This window comes from Carassius carassius, chromosome 13 (assembly GCF_963082965.1).
Source record: "Carassius carassius chromosome 13, fCarCar2.1, whole genome shotgun sequence".
NCBI lineage: Eukaryota > Metazoa > Chordata > Actinopteri > Cypriniformes > Cyprinidae > Carassius > Carassius carassius.
In genome coordinates, this window is record NC_081767.1 from 27,811,093 (window position 1) to 27,828,862 (window position 17,770).

The following is a 17,770-nucleotide window of genomic DNA, read 5'->3' on the forward strand; positions in this document are numbered from 1 at the left end:
TTTTCTGACTCCTCTGCAGAAAAAGATCTACAAGTACCGCAAGGTTCTGAATAACCCGAGCCGCTGGGACGTGGTTCTGAAGGAGATCAGGGCCCTGGTGGATACGGCCCTCATCTCACCCCTGCAGGATGAATCCATCCATCAGGCCCCGCTGCACATCATCTCCACCCTGCTTGCTGAGGTACGTCACATCATCTAATTGATGAGAAGACTACTTATTAATTATTTAATTTGACAAGAGTGTTAAGCTCTTTAATAGCGTTTGCTAAGGCATGCATCGCTTTTATTATTGCTCATACCCAAAACTCTAGCGTGTAGCACGTGCAATGATAACTTCAAATCATGCAGCACATTGAGGATAAGTGAGCTGTTACATTTCTGAGTGATTGTACTTAAAAAAAATAAAAAAATAAAATAAACAGTCAACAAAACATTTATATTGACAGTGGAGTGGGCTCTTACTTTAGGACAATCTGCATTTATTTATTGTTTTTGAATTTAAGAGTACTTTTTTCATTGAGGACATCAGATATGTCAAATGTACACTTGTTTTTCCTAAAGTAGAATATAAGATTTTTACTTTATTTTATTGCTGTTTTTAATCTTCTGATTTTAGTTTTTTTTATTCATGAAGTTATGATTACAAAAAAGATCAAATAAGAATACATTGCATTTTTACAGAATTTAATTTATTAGGATTTTCAAAAAGTAGATGTTGTCATGTGGTTATTTAATATATAAACAATTTGACTCAATTCTCTTACAGATCAGTTACACTACCCTTCCAAAGGTTTATTTATGAATTTGGTTCAGTGAGACTGCAATTATTAATCAAAAGTGACCGTAAAGACATTTCTAAAGTTATAAAAGATTTCTTAAAAAATCTTCCCTGATAGACAAGAAAAAAAGGATTTGTTTTGACAGTTCTTCTAACATCATGTAGGGAATAGAATATCATATAAACTTTGCTCTTAATTTAGAACCTAAAACCCTAAAAGAAATGTATTTTTATTTTGTGCATTAATCATGTCAAATTGATCCGATGTATTATTTTTTCAGCCAGTTTCTCCTTGAAGTATAGCTGGCATCTTTTATGTTAGAACTTAAGCAGCATTCTGCTTTGATTTCTGGTTATGAGTGTCTTTTGTAAATTGAGGTGTGTGTTATGTCTCATTTCGAGTCTGCGTTCAGGTTAAGAGTTACCTTTGGTTGCCTGTGTAACTGTGGTTTAGTGAGACTTTTTTTTTACATGGCATCAATACACAACGAAGATCTCCTTGTTTGCACATAGGAAAAGATTGGTTGCTGCCATACTTTGATTTGCAAATGTAGATTGTGTCTTTGAATACCACATACAGCAAGCATTTGAATTCAAAGAGGGTTTTAAAATGTCTAAAAACAGACCTCTCACTGGCCTTTGGTCAAAAGGCTGTTATCTGTACACAAGCTTTCCCAAGAAGGCCATTAACATTTTAAAAGTAGGGCTTGCTGGTTGTTTAGTCACTTAGCCGTGGCACCACTGGCAAATAATGCTTTTGTGTCATTTCCTTCCTAGAACACTAACCTCAGCGCTCAGGATCACGAGAACATAATTGTGGTAAGTGGGGCTGCTTTTTTTTATATATATATATATATATATATATATACAAAAAATATATAATATTGCCTTCACTTTAAACTCTATTGCTAACAAGTAAGGGATAATGTACATCCAGCCGGTTGTTCTCTCCCCGACTGGGTGATCAGGACCCCGATGCGAAGCAGATATCAGGATGACATAATTAAATAATTGTACACCATTTTGAATTGAGTTTTAATATTTTATTAGCTAAATAAAACGCAAAGCTTCCACCAAGAAAAAATAGTTCAAACAAGAGTACAGCGCCAACTGCTGTTACCCGGATGAGCCTGTGTTACTAGCTTTTACTGGTTGTTATCGAGGGATAACGTACCTCAGAATGTCGTGACTGACCAATCAGAATCAAGTATTCCACAGAGCCGTGTAATAAAGGCAGTTACATAATGTGTCTTAAGGCTCAGTGAAACACACTCTAGAAGAAAACTGACTTGAAAATGTAGTGGTCTGCCATAGAAACAGGAAATGCACACACAGATGTGCTCTTTGAAGGATGTGCACTTCTAGAAAAATGTGGATGAAAAGCAACAAGTCTCTACATGTCTGTGGGGAAGTGACTAATGGTTTGAATCTGTCTGTAGGCCATCGCACCCTTGCTGGAGAATAACCACCCTCCCCCTGACTTGTGTGAGTTCTTCTGCAAGGTAAATGTGACAATTCTGGCTATTCTTCAGGGGAACAATTGAGTTCAGTATCGTAAACCCTATTTTATTTTATTCAGCATTTTATTTTAATCTTTAATATTTCGATTGTTTAAAATCTTTTGGCTTGTGTTTCTGAAATAACTTCTAAAAGGAAAAAAAGGTCAAATATGGTATTAATTCACTAGGATTTAAAAGATATGCATCATCACATGGTTATTTAATATATAAACCAATTTTACAGTTTCTACAAAAACAGCTAGACTAATGTTCAAAATTTGAGTGGACTTTTTTTTTTTTTAAGAAATTACACGTTAAAATGATCAGAAGTGACAGTAAATACATTTATAATATTACAAAAGATTTCTATTTTAAATAAATGCCATTCTTTTAAACTTTGTATTCATCTGAGAATTATGAAAAAGCTATCACAGTTTCCTCAAAAAAATAATCAGCACAACGGTTTTCAACATTGATTATAAGATATATATATTTCTTGAGCACTGAATCAGCATATGAGAATGAAGGATCGTGTGACGCTGAAGACATATAAAATTCAGTTTTGCCATCAAAAGAAAATATTACATTTTTAAAACATTAAAACAGAAAACAGTTATTTAAGTTATAATAATATTTCACAACATTACTGTTTTTCCTGTATATTTAATTGGCTAAATGCAGCCTTGGTGAGCTTAAGAGAAGACATAAAAATAAAATAAAAACTTTTGAATGGTAGAGTATTGTGTAATTGTGCATTATTTATGTCTGATATCATAACTTTACCAAGTACTTTTTAAAGAGGGCTTTTGTAATATAATGTTTTTGTGAGCTATAATGTTTTTGATGATTAATATATGTATTAATCAGTATCTGTTTTTGTGTTCCTCTACACAGCACTGTAGGGAGCGTCCTCGGTCGATGGTGGTGATTGAAGTGTTCACTCCTGTGGTTCAGAGAATCCTCAAACACAACATGGTGGGTCTGCGCACTACACAAGACGTGCTCTTGAATTCACACATCGCTACAACCTCTTATGACTCTCTTGTCTTTTCTTCTCATTCCAGGACTTTGGGAAGTGCCCCAGACTCCGTCTCTTTACTCAAGAGTATATTTTGGCTCTGAATGAGCTTAACGCTGGCATGGAAGTGGTCAAGAAGTTCATTCACAGGTGAGTGACACTGTCCTCACAATGTGGCAAGCGATAAAAGCTTGGAATCTCATTGCATCACACCTGGTTAGGACACAATGTTACCAAAGAAGTAGTGCTTGAAAAGTCCTTGAAAGTCTAGGAATTTCATTTTGCAGTTTCTGTACAAACCTGGCCTTCATATATACACAAACTGTAACATCCTTTTATCTATCAGACCGGGTCATTTTAATAGTCCGTTTAAGACCAAGCCCTGCGCTTACTTCCTGTTACAGCTTTCTTTTCTTTTTGCTGTCACTGCGTTTGGACGCAGGAGCTATACTAACCTGACCTTTTTTCACATTATGATTTCAGCATGCATGGTCCCACCGGACAGTGCCCTCATCCTCGGGTTCTCCCCAATCTCGTGGCGGTGTGCCTAGCTGCCATATACTCTTGCTACGAAGAATTCATCAACAGGTGCGTCCAATTCACTGGTTTTCCAACCCATGAGATGCGATTTACCCTTGAGACCGGAGTTCAAAACATTTCTCTGAATCATTTTTGCCGACTTCATTACTCCATGTCCTTTTTTATCAAAATAGTCTTTAAATATGCATGCTTTCTCTGCCACCTGCTTTAATCGGTCAGTATTTTTTGTGACAAATAACAGTGACTTGGCTGTAGTGACGTTTTTAGTCTCACCTGTCCTCACCTGACCTGAGAGGAATAAGGAACCGTTTTAAAAAGTTTGCATGATTCGCAAAGCCTCAAGAGAGCGAGAAGTGTCAAAGCTTACTCCCTAGGCTTCCTTGCACTGCTCCCTCTCTGTTTTTTTCCTATCTGTTCTCTCATTCACTCTCCAATGGCCTTTTGACAAATTTCCGTAACTACAGTTGGATATTTTAAAGGTGCACATTTACATATTTTCATCCCATGTTCCATTTGTCATCCTACCAGATCAGATGTCCTATAGTTACTTGTTAGTCAAATAAGATCTTTCAAATACTGTGGCCATGTAGCAAATTAAACAGCTGGTGTTTTGTATATGACTGCATGCAAATATGAAAATTTCCATGGAATGTTTCTGAAACTCTCCGAATGCAATATTAGTGTATTTTTTCTTTCTCGACAAATTGACAGTGAATGCATTTAGCAGACGCATTATCCAAATCTCACAATTTTACAGCTTTTACTGTATTTTCAATCGAATACATACTGCCTTGGCAAGTGTAAGAGACCACTTTAAAAAACAAACAAGCTAAAAAAAATCTTACCAACCAAATAAAAAATTTGAATGGTGTATATATCTAATAGTTCCCCCAACTAAAAATATTCTTTAATCTTTTATCCTTAAAAAATTAACACACCATAAAAGGACAATTTGAATTTTGTGAAAAGTGGCATATGTCTTATCTCATTCTTTTATCTTTTAGTCGGGACAACTCTCCCAGTCTCAAGGAAATCCGAAACGGTTGTCAGCAGCAAAGTGAGAGGAAGCCGCCCATGCCTTTGCGCCTGCTGCGGCCCGAGCCGCCCACGCCACCCCCGACTACCACCCTGTCCCCACCCCCGGCCCTGCCCCTCTCACCACCACCTTCCATCATCAATTCCAGCGAGATCCTGGTAGAGCTGGAGCGCAACAACAACACCACTAACACACTGCACAAGGCCCCCCCAGAAGGCGACAGCGAGCCCAACCTGATCGACTGTCTACTAGTCAGCCCCGCGCTCAATGCCCTGTCCATTCAGCTGCCTGCTCACGCTGACAGAGTGCTGGGATGTTTCGCCCTCATCCTTAAAATGCTGTGAGTATTGCACCACTGGATCTTTCTATTATTTTTCCACACAAAATACACCTCTGTCCCTTTTTAAGAAGTTCCTTTGGCGGTAATGGCTGCCAGACCTGCCCACATGGTAGATAGAGGTAAATGCTGGCATCACAGGACCTTAAATAAATAATGCTAAATTAATTTTATTTTAATTGTTTAGCTTGCCAAAGTACATTTAAAAAAAGTATTTAGCTACACTACAAGTTACCAACAAGTAAACAAGTAGCTATGCGAAGCTTCACTTTTAGATAATTCAATTAAATCATATTAAAAAGAAAAAAAAATTAACTGAGAGAAATACTTTTTTTTTTTTCAGATACATGTATGTGTGTGTTTATGTATATTAATTATACACACACATACATGTTTCCAAAAAAAAAAAAGTATTTCTCTCAGTTAAGGAGATAAATATGGCTCCATCACGTCAGTCTTTGTTATTATCAGTTTACATGGTATTTTTTCTTTTCATCTTGCCTCTGTATAATGCATATTAAAGTTCGCTGCTTTGTTTACAGTGGAAACCAAGGAAACACTTTAAGCGCCACCTGCTGGCAGAGAGTGAATCTGCGTTTCATTCAGCTCATCTGTTGTTTAATGCAGATATTTTTATGTATAGTTTTACAAAATTGGAGTCAAACCATTCTGTTTTTGCTTCAGATTTCAAAATTATACAGTGTAATTTAAATTAAAAGCTGCCCATGTTGCATGTATGCAACATCTTTGTTTGGATCATGATTAAAATGCATTGGTTGCCTCTGATTTTAAATGGAAAAAGCACAGAACAAAGCCTTATTTTGTTTATATGAAGAGATTTATTTTATTAGTGTTGTTTATTTGATTTAGGGCTTGTTTTAAAATTTCTATTTAGTTTTGTTATTAACATTATATTACAAAGTTTTCATTTAGCAGAGGCTTGTGCAATATGCAAGTGTTATATTATTATAGTGTTATATTTCAGTTTCACAAATAAAATGTGCACAATTTTGTGAAACAAAAATAAAATGACACGTTTAATTTTTATTTTGTCTTAAATTTCATTTTGTAAAAAAAAAAAAATTTGTGAATTGTGAGTTGAGTGAATCGTTACATCCCTATTAAGTGATGAGTAACATGTACAAACTGATTCAGAAAAACTGATCAGAACCTCCTGTTTCGTTAAATAGACTAAACAATCCAGTGCTCTTTGAGAATGAAAGTGGGTTGTAGGAGGGTGAGTTTGTTTGTACCTTGTAAGGCTGTGCAATACAGCATTTTGTTGCATTTTTGGAATAATTAGCTTACGAAAAATGCTTATTCGAGCTGCTGAAAAATTTATTATAGTTGTTCCCCAACACTAATTCTCCCACATTGTGTAAAACTATATGTTTGGGGGGGGGGGGGGCTATTCAGCCATAATCGCACAGAGAAGTGACCTTAAACTAGTCTGCATATTTATAACAGATTCATTGAACCGAATCTGTTTTTAGGCTTTACCACCTTCACCTGATCCTATTGTGAACATCCGGTTGCAGAGTTTCTGAGGTTTCAGCTTTCACTGGCCAATCTTACATAAGGTTCTTATTTTCTCCAGTTCTCGCTCTCCCTGCCTCTGAATCTCTAATTTCTCCTCTGGCCTTTTCCTTCCACAGATCAGACTACGATGACTGGAGACCAGCACTGGCCAGCCTGCTTCAACCAATCCCCTTCCCGAAAGAGTAAGGGCATTTACTACCCTCTCATCCTCCTCAGTTACTTTCTTTCTAAAAATGTACTTGCCACCTGTTTCAACTATGGAATCCATTATGATTAGTAATAGTATGATTTCTGTTGCTGCAATTAACTCATTGTGAAGTGTCAGATACAGCAATCAGTTAATCTACCATTGTGTGTTAAGTTCTCTATCTACAGCGCGTTAATTGCAGTTGCACATGTGATTTAAATTAGTCAGCTGGTTCTGATGACACAGTTTTGTTATCTATACTCAATATAAACGCTGATATTTTAAACTTCCTGTTCATTAAATAGTCAGGAAAAAGTATCCCGATTTCCAAAAAATATTAAGCAGGACAACTGTTTTCAACATTGATAATAAAAAGAAATGCCTCTTGAGCACCAGATCAGCATATTAGAACGAATTTTTTGTTTTGTGTATCATGTGACAATGAAGACTGGAGTAATGGCTGCTAAAAATACAGCTTTGAAGTTACAGGAATAAATTACATTTTAAAATATAGAAAATTATTATTATTAGTTATTTTAAAGTGTAGTTATATTTTAAATATTGTAGTTTTTACAGTTTTTCTTATCAAATTAAATGTGTCCTTGGTAAGCATAAGAGACTTTTAATTAAAAAAAAAAATCACACCTATCCTAAACTTTTGAGTGGTAGGGTATGTGAAATATGAATTTATGTTTTGGATGTGCAGCCTATATAACGATACCAGGGGCCCTCCGAGTATGTGTGGTGGGCTGGTCTCGAGGGACGGCGTACAGGGTAGAAAACTGACGTGGGCAAGCCCCAGCAGGGCTCTGCAGCGGGATTGTGGGTATTGAGTGAGGCATCTAGGGTTCTCTGTGGCTCCTTTAATTGTCCCTTCAGGACAGAGCACATCATTACAGGCCTTCTGCATAGCCCTGCGGTTGCCACAGGTGGAGGGCTCACCTGCCTTTGTTCGCTACGCCAAGCTTCCAATCTTCATTAGAAAAAAATTAACAACAGCCAGGCGCGTCCCAGAGCACTCATGACACACATGCAAAACATTTGATGAAGTCCTCCCAGACTTTAGATGACTTGAAATTGTATCATCATGCGTGTCAAGGCAAGCACGCCTACATAGAGAGAAAGCAACTTGTGTAATTATGTGGAATGACAACACTGTCTTTTTTTGCATGCCTGAGTCAAGTCGGTGTTTTTCTCTGTTTGCTTTCTCCTCTCTAGGGCCCTTGCACATGCCAAATTCACAAAGTAAGTGACTTCGGTTTTGCCCCTAATGTATACTGAACCATTTAGGGAGACATTTTAAATAAACTTTTTTTAAATCAGTTACTAACAATTTAATTTGCTGGTGTTGAAGGTTAAAGGTATAGTTAAACAAGATAAAAAAAATTCATGACCTACATATCATTCCAAATCTGTATGACTGACTTTCTTTTGTGGAACATACAATATTTTGAAAAACCAAACACAGGAGCTCATTTACATCCATTGTACAGAAAAATATCAGAATATCTTCTATTATTGTTCCACAAAAGAAAGTAAGTCTTCCAGGTTTGGAACGACATAAGGGTGAATAAATGATGACAGAATGAAGAGTTGTTGTCAAATTTTGAAAGTGTTGTGAGTCATTGTGAAACTCTGAGGTGATAGTTCGTACAAAATTCAAATTCGGTCATCATTTTCTCACCCTTATGTTTTTTTCAAACTTGTATGAAATAACTTGAGGGTGCTTAGGTTTTTACAGACATGTTTTGCAGAAGTGTTTTGAAGACATACTATAGCTTTTGAAGAACAAACTTTGTGATTATTCACTGAAAATTTTGACATTCACACTAGCTCTCCTTGGCATTAAGTAGAACAGTTTGATCAGCTTCATGAAATATGTATCTTCTGCATAAAATGAATCTTTTTAGTGAATTGGTTCATCCAGTGCATAAAAATGGTCTGAATTATTCATTCACAAATGAAATCGATACCGTCTCTGTTAAGATAACCAGGGAATAGTGAATTAAATTTCAGCCAATGGTATCACAGAATGCTATCATATAACTTAAGAAATAAATGCGTCATTTTAACCCATTTTTATTATACTGTAGTTGGAACAACATGAAAGAGAGTAAATGATGACCAAATGGGGTGGTGAATTTTTACATTTCATGTTATCTAACAGGCCACTGTTGATTCATTTTTCTAACAGAGAGCTGAAGTATGTAATTCAGAGGTTTGCTGAAGATCCCAGACAAGAGGTGAGACAGGGAAGTGTGCAGAAAGGGTGTTGTTTGGCTTACAGTATCAATCGAGTGCTTGCTTAATATTGCCACTGTAGACTTAGTAAACAGTGCTTTATTGAGCTTCAGCCTTTGTAAATGTATGTGCATGTGTGTGTGTCTCACAGGTCCACTCCTGTTTGCTCAGCGTGCGCTCTGGAAAAGACGGGTGGTTCCAGCTCTACAGTCCAGGAGGCGTAGCTTGCGACGATGACGGAGAGCTGTTTGCTAGCATGGTATGAAAGTGTTTGTATGAAATATGAGATTTCGAAGTCTCATTTAGTTTAGTCTTTTGTCCTGCTACAATATCTACTTTTATGGTCTGATGGTGTTTGTTCTCATAGGTCCACATCCTCATGGGCTCCTGCTACAAGACGAAGAAATTTCTCCTGTCGCTGGCTGAAAATAAACTGGGACCCTGCATGCTCTTGGCCCTGCGGGGGAACCAGACCATGGTGGAGGTACATATGACTGACTGTTGCTTTGAGCTGAAATGTACTGAGCATTTTTGTAACATTTTTAGCCATCATGGATGGTTCAACCTTTTCCAAAAGTCTTAGTTTTGCTAGTCTCAGCCTTTGAGGGCATGTCTACAGAACGCCCATAGTCTGTTCACTGACCGTATGATGAATAATGCATACATAATGCTAAGAGCAGACTGAAATTTTTTTATCTGAAGTTTTTATCTGATTGGCAAGCATTATGCAACTTCCTGTGAAACCAAGTTGTGTTTACAAGGTACTAATGAATGCTTTTGAGGAAAATCTAACGACTAGACTAAGAAAACTGAAATATCCACAAGAATAATTGCATATTCTGTTTTAAATCATCTATTTTTGTACAGACAAAAATTCTAAGCACATTTTCTGCCAATTTCTATCCATTTTCTCTAAAACCATCCACAGAAACTGTTGCTTTTTTCCTTAGTCAATTATTGTTGTAGCATGAAACATTTTGAATTAAAATTGCCCCTAAATGACACACAAAACCGAAAAACTGGTGGGTGATCACTTTCAATGAGTAAGTCTGAGTTGGCAGTTCTAGACTAGAATAAACTGCAAAGTGGATAGACCAATAGACTGACTGCCTGTATTCTTTGTGGATCTGGCAACCCTAGAATGTAATGTAATTATTACAATTTAATTAAAATGTCATCCTATATTTTGAAATCAGCCTATTAGGTATTATGCTGTGGTCATATTTAATGTTTGGTGAATTTGCGCAAATTTCTTCTGTTTTCTTTAAAATCATCTGCAGAAATTGTTAAATTGTTTTGTTTTTTCCACAGCTATCTATTGTTGTATTATAAGGGGTTCACACGGGTCCTTGAAATCCTTGAAAGTTTGTGAATCTGAAAAAAAATTGAAGTGCTTGAATTTATTTTGTGCAGGAAGTCTTCTGGAGAAAAAATTCCATATTAACTCTAGTCCGCTTATGTGTTATTTCGCCAACAATTCGTGGCCTATGCATAGAAGATTTCTTCATTTTTCATTAGTTTCTCGCATGAGGTACTTGGTGTTGTACGTTGCCATGACATTAGAGTGACCATATTTCCTATTTTTCCTGGACATGTCCTCTTTTTGGACCTAAAAAAAAATGCGTCTGGCCGAGATTTCAGAATCGCCCAAAATGTTGGAAATCGGCTTTTGTTTTCTACAGTCGCCAGTGTGTTTTTGTATTGGTCCGCATATTTTTTGTTTGTTGTTTTTTATTTTTTATTTTTTTATGGCTACTTTTAAACTGTTAATGGGTTGATTTTCCCCGTGGGTTAAAGGTTTGAAATATTGCTTAATAACATTTGACTAAAATGCTTGTATTGAAACATTTTGCATTCTGCCTATGATAAAACTTTGATAGTTGTTAAGTTTTGTGAAGGAGGGCCACTGGTAGGAAGCTTTTTAGCTGTGTTTATAATCAATATACATAACAGTGACTGTAAAATATGTATTTTAGGTATGGAAATGACACATTCTCAGTTGTGATATTTGGGATATGGCCATTGCACTACTTTAACCACCAACCAACCAATCACACCCCAGACCCCTGCCCACTCCCACTGTCCTCTTTTTGAAAAAATAAAATAGGGTCACCCTACATGCGTGCACAAAAATACTAGGATGGTACCTCTGTGTTTCACAGACACACCTGGAAATTAATGGTGAGTTGCTTTGCTTGTTAAGATAATATAAACCCATGAGGCAAGAAAAACTTAAAAGCATATTCAAATATCTTAAAACTTCCGGTTACATGAGTCTAGGCTCTTTTCAATAAAATCCATGCAAAAGTTAATATCAGATCATTTTAGAAGACAGTGTAGGATGTATCGAATATTCTTCAGGTTTATGCGAAACAGAAATACAACAAATAGAATATCAGATCTCTGTAATATGGCCAAAAATCTATGCAAAAAACACATGAAAACCGTAACAATGTATCTTAAAAGATAACACAATGTAACCTCACTCTCACTTGAAATGTGTCCCCACATTAAAGGAGCATTGCATAGGTTCTGAAATGTCTAACCGTTACTGACACCGGTGGCCGTTAGAGGAACTGCAGCCAGTCTCATGCTCGTTCTCAGTGCGCACGCTCTTTTTGTGTGTTTTTTTTTTTTTTTTTTTACTTACGAGGGGTGTCCGTGGGTGTCTGAATTGTGCTGGAGGCTGGTCGCTTCTTTCCATCCGCAGAGTCCATTTGAAAACACTATTACCGCTGCTTACTATAATGGTTGGCGTGCCATACGGTTGTAAGCCCAAGTAGACGAGAACGCGCATGACGTCACATTTTGTGAATTTTCGTGCCAATTCGGGCCCGACTCCCCCCCACACAATTGAGCCTACAGGCTGATAGAGGCTCATACATGTAGTAAAAAAACCTCCACATAGCTCCTTTAAGTCCATGGACATGGAAAGTACTTGAAAGGTCCTTGAATTTGAAGTTAATCAAGGTGATTATAATCATTTTCAGTTAAACTCGCCTCTAATTGTCAAGTAAAAAACAAAATAAAAGCTTGATCACTTTAAGTTGATTTTCAAATCTAAGTTGACAGTTCTAGACTACAATGTATGCATGTATCCTTTGTGTATTTAAATTTAGGATTTTATTTAATCTGATATTCGTATGCATTGTGTTTTGTGTTCTTTATAGTATCCACTTGTTAGCTTAGCAACATGCTAATATCAAATTCTATTGAAATCAACTATAAGTATGTTTGCATATAGCTTTTTAATTTCTTTTGCCAAATTGTTTTGGGCAATTTCAATTCACTTTTCATGTCTGAATGGATGCTGCTTTAATAGACAGCAAGGCAGTTCACTACATTATCTGTGGAGAGTTCAAGAAACCAGTATGTTGTATTAAAGCAGTGATCCCTGTGTGTCTGCCGTGCAGATCCTGTGTTTGATGCTGGAGTACAACATCATAGAGAACAAGGACACTCAGCTACAGATCATCTCCACCCTGGAGAGCACCCAGGTCGGCCTGCGCATGTACGAGCAGCTGTGCGACAGACAGAGAGAGCTTAAAGAACTGGTGAGTGCACAAACCAATTTCACAAATCAACACCGAGGCGTTTTCACTGCCACGCGCAGGCTTTGAAAATACGGTCATTATGCAGTCATCGCTGCATACCGTCACAGGCCGAGCTCGGACTTTTAGTTTAACGCAGTGCTCCCATTAACACAAAAAGACAGAAGTGACCCATTAACAGGCTTCCTACGTATACGGTGCTGACTCTCAAGCGCCCCCTGTTGTTTAAACTAATAACTGCAGAACTAGTAATATCCTTTCTCTCTGTTTAGCAAAGAAAAGGAGGCCCTACTCGACTCACTCTGCCATCTAAATCGACGGTGAGTGTGTTTGCATAAATTACAATCTATTTGCCTGCATCAATGCTGTTGTTTTTCTAGTAAAACGATACCAAAAATCCTTCCTCAAGGCTTTTTCCTCACATTTCTTTTACTCTAGGATGCCGACTTGGCTCGTCTGCTGAGCTCTGGTTCCTTCGGCAATCTGGAGAACCTCAGCTTGGCATTCACCAACGTCACCAGTGCCTGTGCTGAACAGCTCATCAAGCTGCCATCCCTCAAACAGCTCAACCTGTGGTCCACCCAGGTCTATTTTCTTTTGCTCAACTTATTCTTAGTCCCATAGTCACAGAGAATCTCCACTATGTGCCGATATACATATGCTATATGCTGATTTGGTACACACAATTTTTTTTTCTGTAATATTATAAATCTCTTTAATGTTACTTTTGACCAACTGAATGCATCCTTGCTGAATAGAAGTATTCATTTCTTTAATAAAAACCTGTTTTATTGACTTGATTTATGTTTTCGCTGTGTTTTAGTTTGGAGATGTTGGGCTCCGTTTGCTATCGGAGCATCTGGCCTGTCTGCAGGTTTTGAACTTGTGTGAGACTCCAGTCACTGATGCTGGCCTGCTCTCCCTCAGCTGTAAGAACACATTTACATAAATCGTATATCCAGCTGCATTCATTCTGAACTTATAAATAAAAAAAATCTGTTTCTGAATTTAACATGATTCGATTTGTTTTCTAGCCTATAACGTAGCTAGTAATAATTCATTTGTGAAGCTTGAGGTTTCATAAAAGGATAGTTGATCCAAAAGTGAAAAATCTGTCATGCCATTCCAGACCAGTATGACTGACTTTTTTTCTTCTGTGGAGCACAAATGGAGAAGACAATGTCAGAGCTTCTGTTTTTCATATACCGTGAAAAAAGTGGATGGTGATTTATACTGTCATGCTTTAAAGAATCATAAAATATGACTCATGCACTATAGTCCAAGTCTTTTGAAGCCATAGACATTGTGCAGAAATAATCTTTCTCTCCACTCTAGATCTCAAATGTCATTTGTGAACGTGTTTTTAAATTTACCACATCACAATCGGTCACAGCATGCAAGAACTAGTGTTTTTTTGCCATTAGTGTTGTCAGACCTGCTCACAACTCCTATGTAATGGTGCTCTTTTTGGATATTAGCCATATAAACAACCATCTACTCGTTGTTTGGCTATAAAATTATGGCACAATTTTTCATTTTAAAAGTTAAGTGTTTTAACTTTCCATTTAACAAAAAAGTGGTTTATTTCCAGTGTTTGTCCCGACACATTTATGGTTTTTTTTAAATAACATGTAGGATAATTGTAATTAATATTGCAATTTTACCTTGCAGCAATGAAAAGCCTGTGCAGCCTGAATATGAACAGTACTAAACTCACGGCGGACACATATGAAGACCTGAAGGTAAGAGGAGACCCTCATTAAAAAATAAATAAAGAAAAAAAGGGTTATATCTCATATCTCAGTTTAATATACAAAAACTACTAAATGTACACTATTTCTCAAGTTAGGGGTCAGTAAGATTCCTTTATTTAATTTTAAAATTGGTACCAAAAAATCTAATTAATTTAATGCTGTTCTTTTTAACTTTCTATTAATCAAAGAATCCTGAAAAAAATTATTACAGCTTCCACAACAATATTAACCAGCATGGCTGTTTTAAACATTTACAATACAAATAAATGAGTACTGAGATATAAAAAAATAAAATAAAATAAAATTCAGCTTTGCATTGCAGGATTAAATTACATTCTAAAATATATGAAAATAGAAAACAATTTTAAAATTGTATTAGTATTTCACAACATTGTTGTTTCATAAATGTAAATACTGCTATTCAGTGGGGCATTCAAAGAATTTGTTCAAAAATTTAAAAATGTCTCCGTCTCTGGTCCTGTCCACAGGCCAAACTACCCAATCTAAAGGAGGTGGACGTTCGCTACACGGAGGCATGGTGAACACGATGACACATCATCCGAACACAACATAATCAAGAAGCAAGGACTATGTTTATAGGAACATCATTCAAATGACAAGGACCTTCTGACAATATCATAAACACTCAAGAATCATCTAGTGTCTCATCCGAGGATGCTCTTCGCAGCGGCATCAAAATGCAAGAATATGTCCCGTGACATCATCAAACAACACAGGAACCTTTCTAAAGACATCACCAGGGGACTTTTTCCTCTGTCTCGTTCCGACCTTTATCTCAGACCCCCCAGAGGAACCGTGTCCCTCGTCTTAATCCATAACTGGCGTCCCTTTTTGTCCCCCTGAAGACATCAGACCACCTGGATACTTTTCCCCTGTGGTACCAGCGTCTGCTCAAGGCCTGAATATTCAGAGCCACATTCCAGTACAGTTTTGATATCACTTCCTGTGTGGAAAGCCAATTTCCACATCGTTATTTTTTTCATTTTCGTTTTGTTACATGTGTGCTTGGTCCTCTCGGTTCAGAGTCCATCAATTTTGCACCCTAACAGGGATTTCTGGTGTAAAATGTGTCTGTTAACAATGTTCACGTTCATCTCTATCGCTCTGAAAATCTTTTTTTTTATCAACTTGAATAAGCATATTTTTCCATACACTGATTTCATATAAGTGTGTGTTTGTAAAGAAAATCAACATATCTCCCTTTTTAATGCGGACTTTTCAGGGGCTTTGCTCAAAAAAACAAACAAAAAATGTTTTTCATTTTCTTTCCCTTCCTCTTCTCTCTTCTTTTTTTAGCCACATTGTACAGTATCATTTTAATTTCACACCCGTATTTAAGAGAACATTGTCCAGAATGTAGTCTGGGACTACTGTGTATTTATGAGCCCCCCTTTCTGGTCTTAAGTACTTTTGTCAAGCATACTGAACCAAGATGGTGCCTAAGACTTTTTCTGTAAAGATTGCATCACCTAGCAACATCAGCTAAGTTGTACGTAGATACATTTTGAACTTTTAAACCGAATAATAGGCTTTATTATTCTCTGTAAACTTTGCCTCTAGTGGTCAATAGGAGTCCACCATGATTTTCCTGCCACAACGTTTGACAATGTTCCACATATTTATATCAAATCCAGCCAAGATTTGTGCTGTGTTTATTAAGGCTTTTTATTCAGTTTAACTTTTTTTATATTTCATTTTTTCTCGCTTTTGTGATCAGCGTCTCTCCAGACATATAGATCATGACCACTGTAATTAGTTACATCAAATATCTTGACCAGTAGGGCAACAAGACAGATCTTGTTGGGGGGGGGGGGGGGGGCGGTCTAAAATAAAACGATCAATTTGCCGTCTTAACTTAAATTGAGTTTTCTTTGTTTACAAAGCGTGTCTGCCTCTACTCCCACTTTGAACTAAATCCAGACAGAGTTGCTGCCCCGTCCATGTGGCTGGTCTTGAAAGTAGCAGTTTTCAGTAGTTCCAGATTTTGTGTGTGTGTTTGATTTCACACCGATATAGATGCCGTCCAGAGGGGGGAGGGGGAGGGGGGGCGTTCAGAACTAGGTGCCATAATGGCACCAACTCGAGTTCTGCCATCTTGCATAGTTACATACTGTATAATGTACATATGAGTGTATATAATTTCCCATTTCTCTTTCTCTCAAGTTTTTGGGAGACTCTTTGTTGCCTTTATTTTTTTTTTTTTAGATGTGTGCATACGGTCACCTATTTTTGTTCCCTTTCCTGCCTCCAGACCAAGTGCACTGTCATTGTTTTTTTGACTGTATGATAAGTTTAATCCATTTTTGTTGCCTGTTTTGTTTTTGCATGTTTGCAATTTCATATAGATTCAAAATAAAGGGTAAAATCACTAGCCCCCTTCAACCACTTACCGTGTGGATCAGTACGTGTTTTTTAAAAGTGAAAGATGGACAGAGTTAGTGTGCGTGTCCGATGTGAACGGATGGAATATATTGGGAGTGTGTTCTGAAGGTGCATTCATGAGTGGACTAGAAACTGTGCCATTCTGTACACACTGGTGAAACTCAAGCCATGGTAAGGTGACTGATACATTGTAATGGTCTTCAGTCCTAAAAGCAGACAATTTTTCTCTGTGGCAGGAAGGATATGAGGGGGCTGGGTTTCCCTTAGCCTTCATTTTGTTCAGAAATGATAAAAAAAAGCCATCTCTTAGAAACTATGGCTAATTTGTTGAAGTTGAAATCCAGTTTATACTTAAGTTAACTGTTTCCTGATCAACTTGTAACATCCTGTGGAGCTCACTGTGCTATTTGAGTTTCCAATGTCTCCTTATCATATTATGTCTCATTTATTTCAGCTTTTTTTATTTTTGTTGAAAAGTGCTTTTTTTCAATGATGTATTGAGACTGAGTCTTAATATGATGTGGGTGGGGTCACAGTCGTGTACATATAGAATGAACTACGTTTCCCATGACTCCTGGAGTTTTTTGCAGATACAACTGCTGCCATTATTTCTTCTGTTTTTCTGCTTCTATCTACAGCTGGGTTGCTGCTGCTTCTCTGTGGCTGTTGTAATGAGAACAGGAAAACAAGCCTAATATGTGAACCAGTTTCAATCAGAATAAACTGTCTGTGAATATGTTTCAAATAGAAAGCTTTCAAAGCTTTTTTTATTGGCGTGTTTTACCTGTGCATTCCACAGTTTAGTCATTTGCTTCAAAAAATGGTTTTTCATATTTGTATTTACACTGTTTATATTATTTTGATAACAATGATACAGTAGAGAGAAA

The 17,770-nt window shown here is 37.0% G+C and overlaps 1 protein-coding gene across 1 annotated transcript in view; it reads left to right on the forward strand.

Moving 5' to 3' along the window:
* The window catches only part of LOC132156268 (C-Maf-inducing protein-like), a 29,387-nt gene extending 11,753 nt beyond the window's left edge, over positions 1 to 17,634 (forward strand). The window contains exons 4-21 of the mRNA XM_059565195.1: positions 20 to 181; positions 1,556 to 1,597; positions 2,218 to 2,280; positions 3,172 to 3,252; positions 3,342 to 3,445; positions 3,779 to 3,883; positions 4,840 to 5,211; positions 6,864 to 6,929; positions 8,153 to 8,179; positions 9,129 to 9,177; positions 9,327 to 9,434; positions 9,543 to 9,659; positions 12,589 to 12,729; positions 12,999 to 13,046; positions 13,165 to 13,311; positions 13,550 to 13,655; positions 14,398 to 14,468; positions 14,969 to 17,634. Coding sequence (XP_059421178.1) covers positions 20 to 181; positions 1,556 to 1,597; positions 2,218 to 2,280; positions 3,172 to 3,252; positions 3,342 to 3,445; positions 3,779 to 3,883; positions 4,840 to 5,211; positions 6,864 to 6,929; positions 8,153 to 8,179; positions 9,129 to 9,177; positions 9,327 to 9,434; positions 9,543 to 9,659; positions 12,589 to 12,729; positions 12,999 to 13,046; positions 13,165 to 13,311; positions 13,550 to 13,655; positions 14,398 to 14,468; positions 14,969 to 15,022 — 1,863 coding nt within the window. The 3' untranslated portion in view covers positions 15,023 to 17,634. The remainder of the gene's footprint in view (positions 1 to 19; positions 182 to 1,555; positions 1,598 to 2,217; positions 2,281 to 3,171; positions 3,253 to 3,341; positions 3,446 to 3,778; positions 3,884 to 4,839; positions 5,212 to 6,863; positions 6,930 to 8,152; positions 8,180 to 9,128; positions 9,178 to 9,326; positions 9,435 to 9,542; positions 9,660 to 12,588; positions 12,730 to 12,998; positions 13,047 to 13,164; positions 13,312 to 13,549; positions 13,656 to 14,397; positions 14,469 to 14,968) is intronic.
* Positions 17,635 to 17,770: the final 136 nt, after the last annotated feature.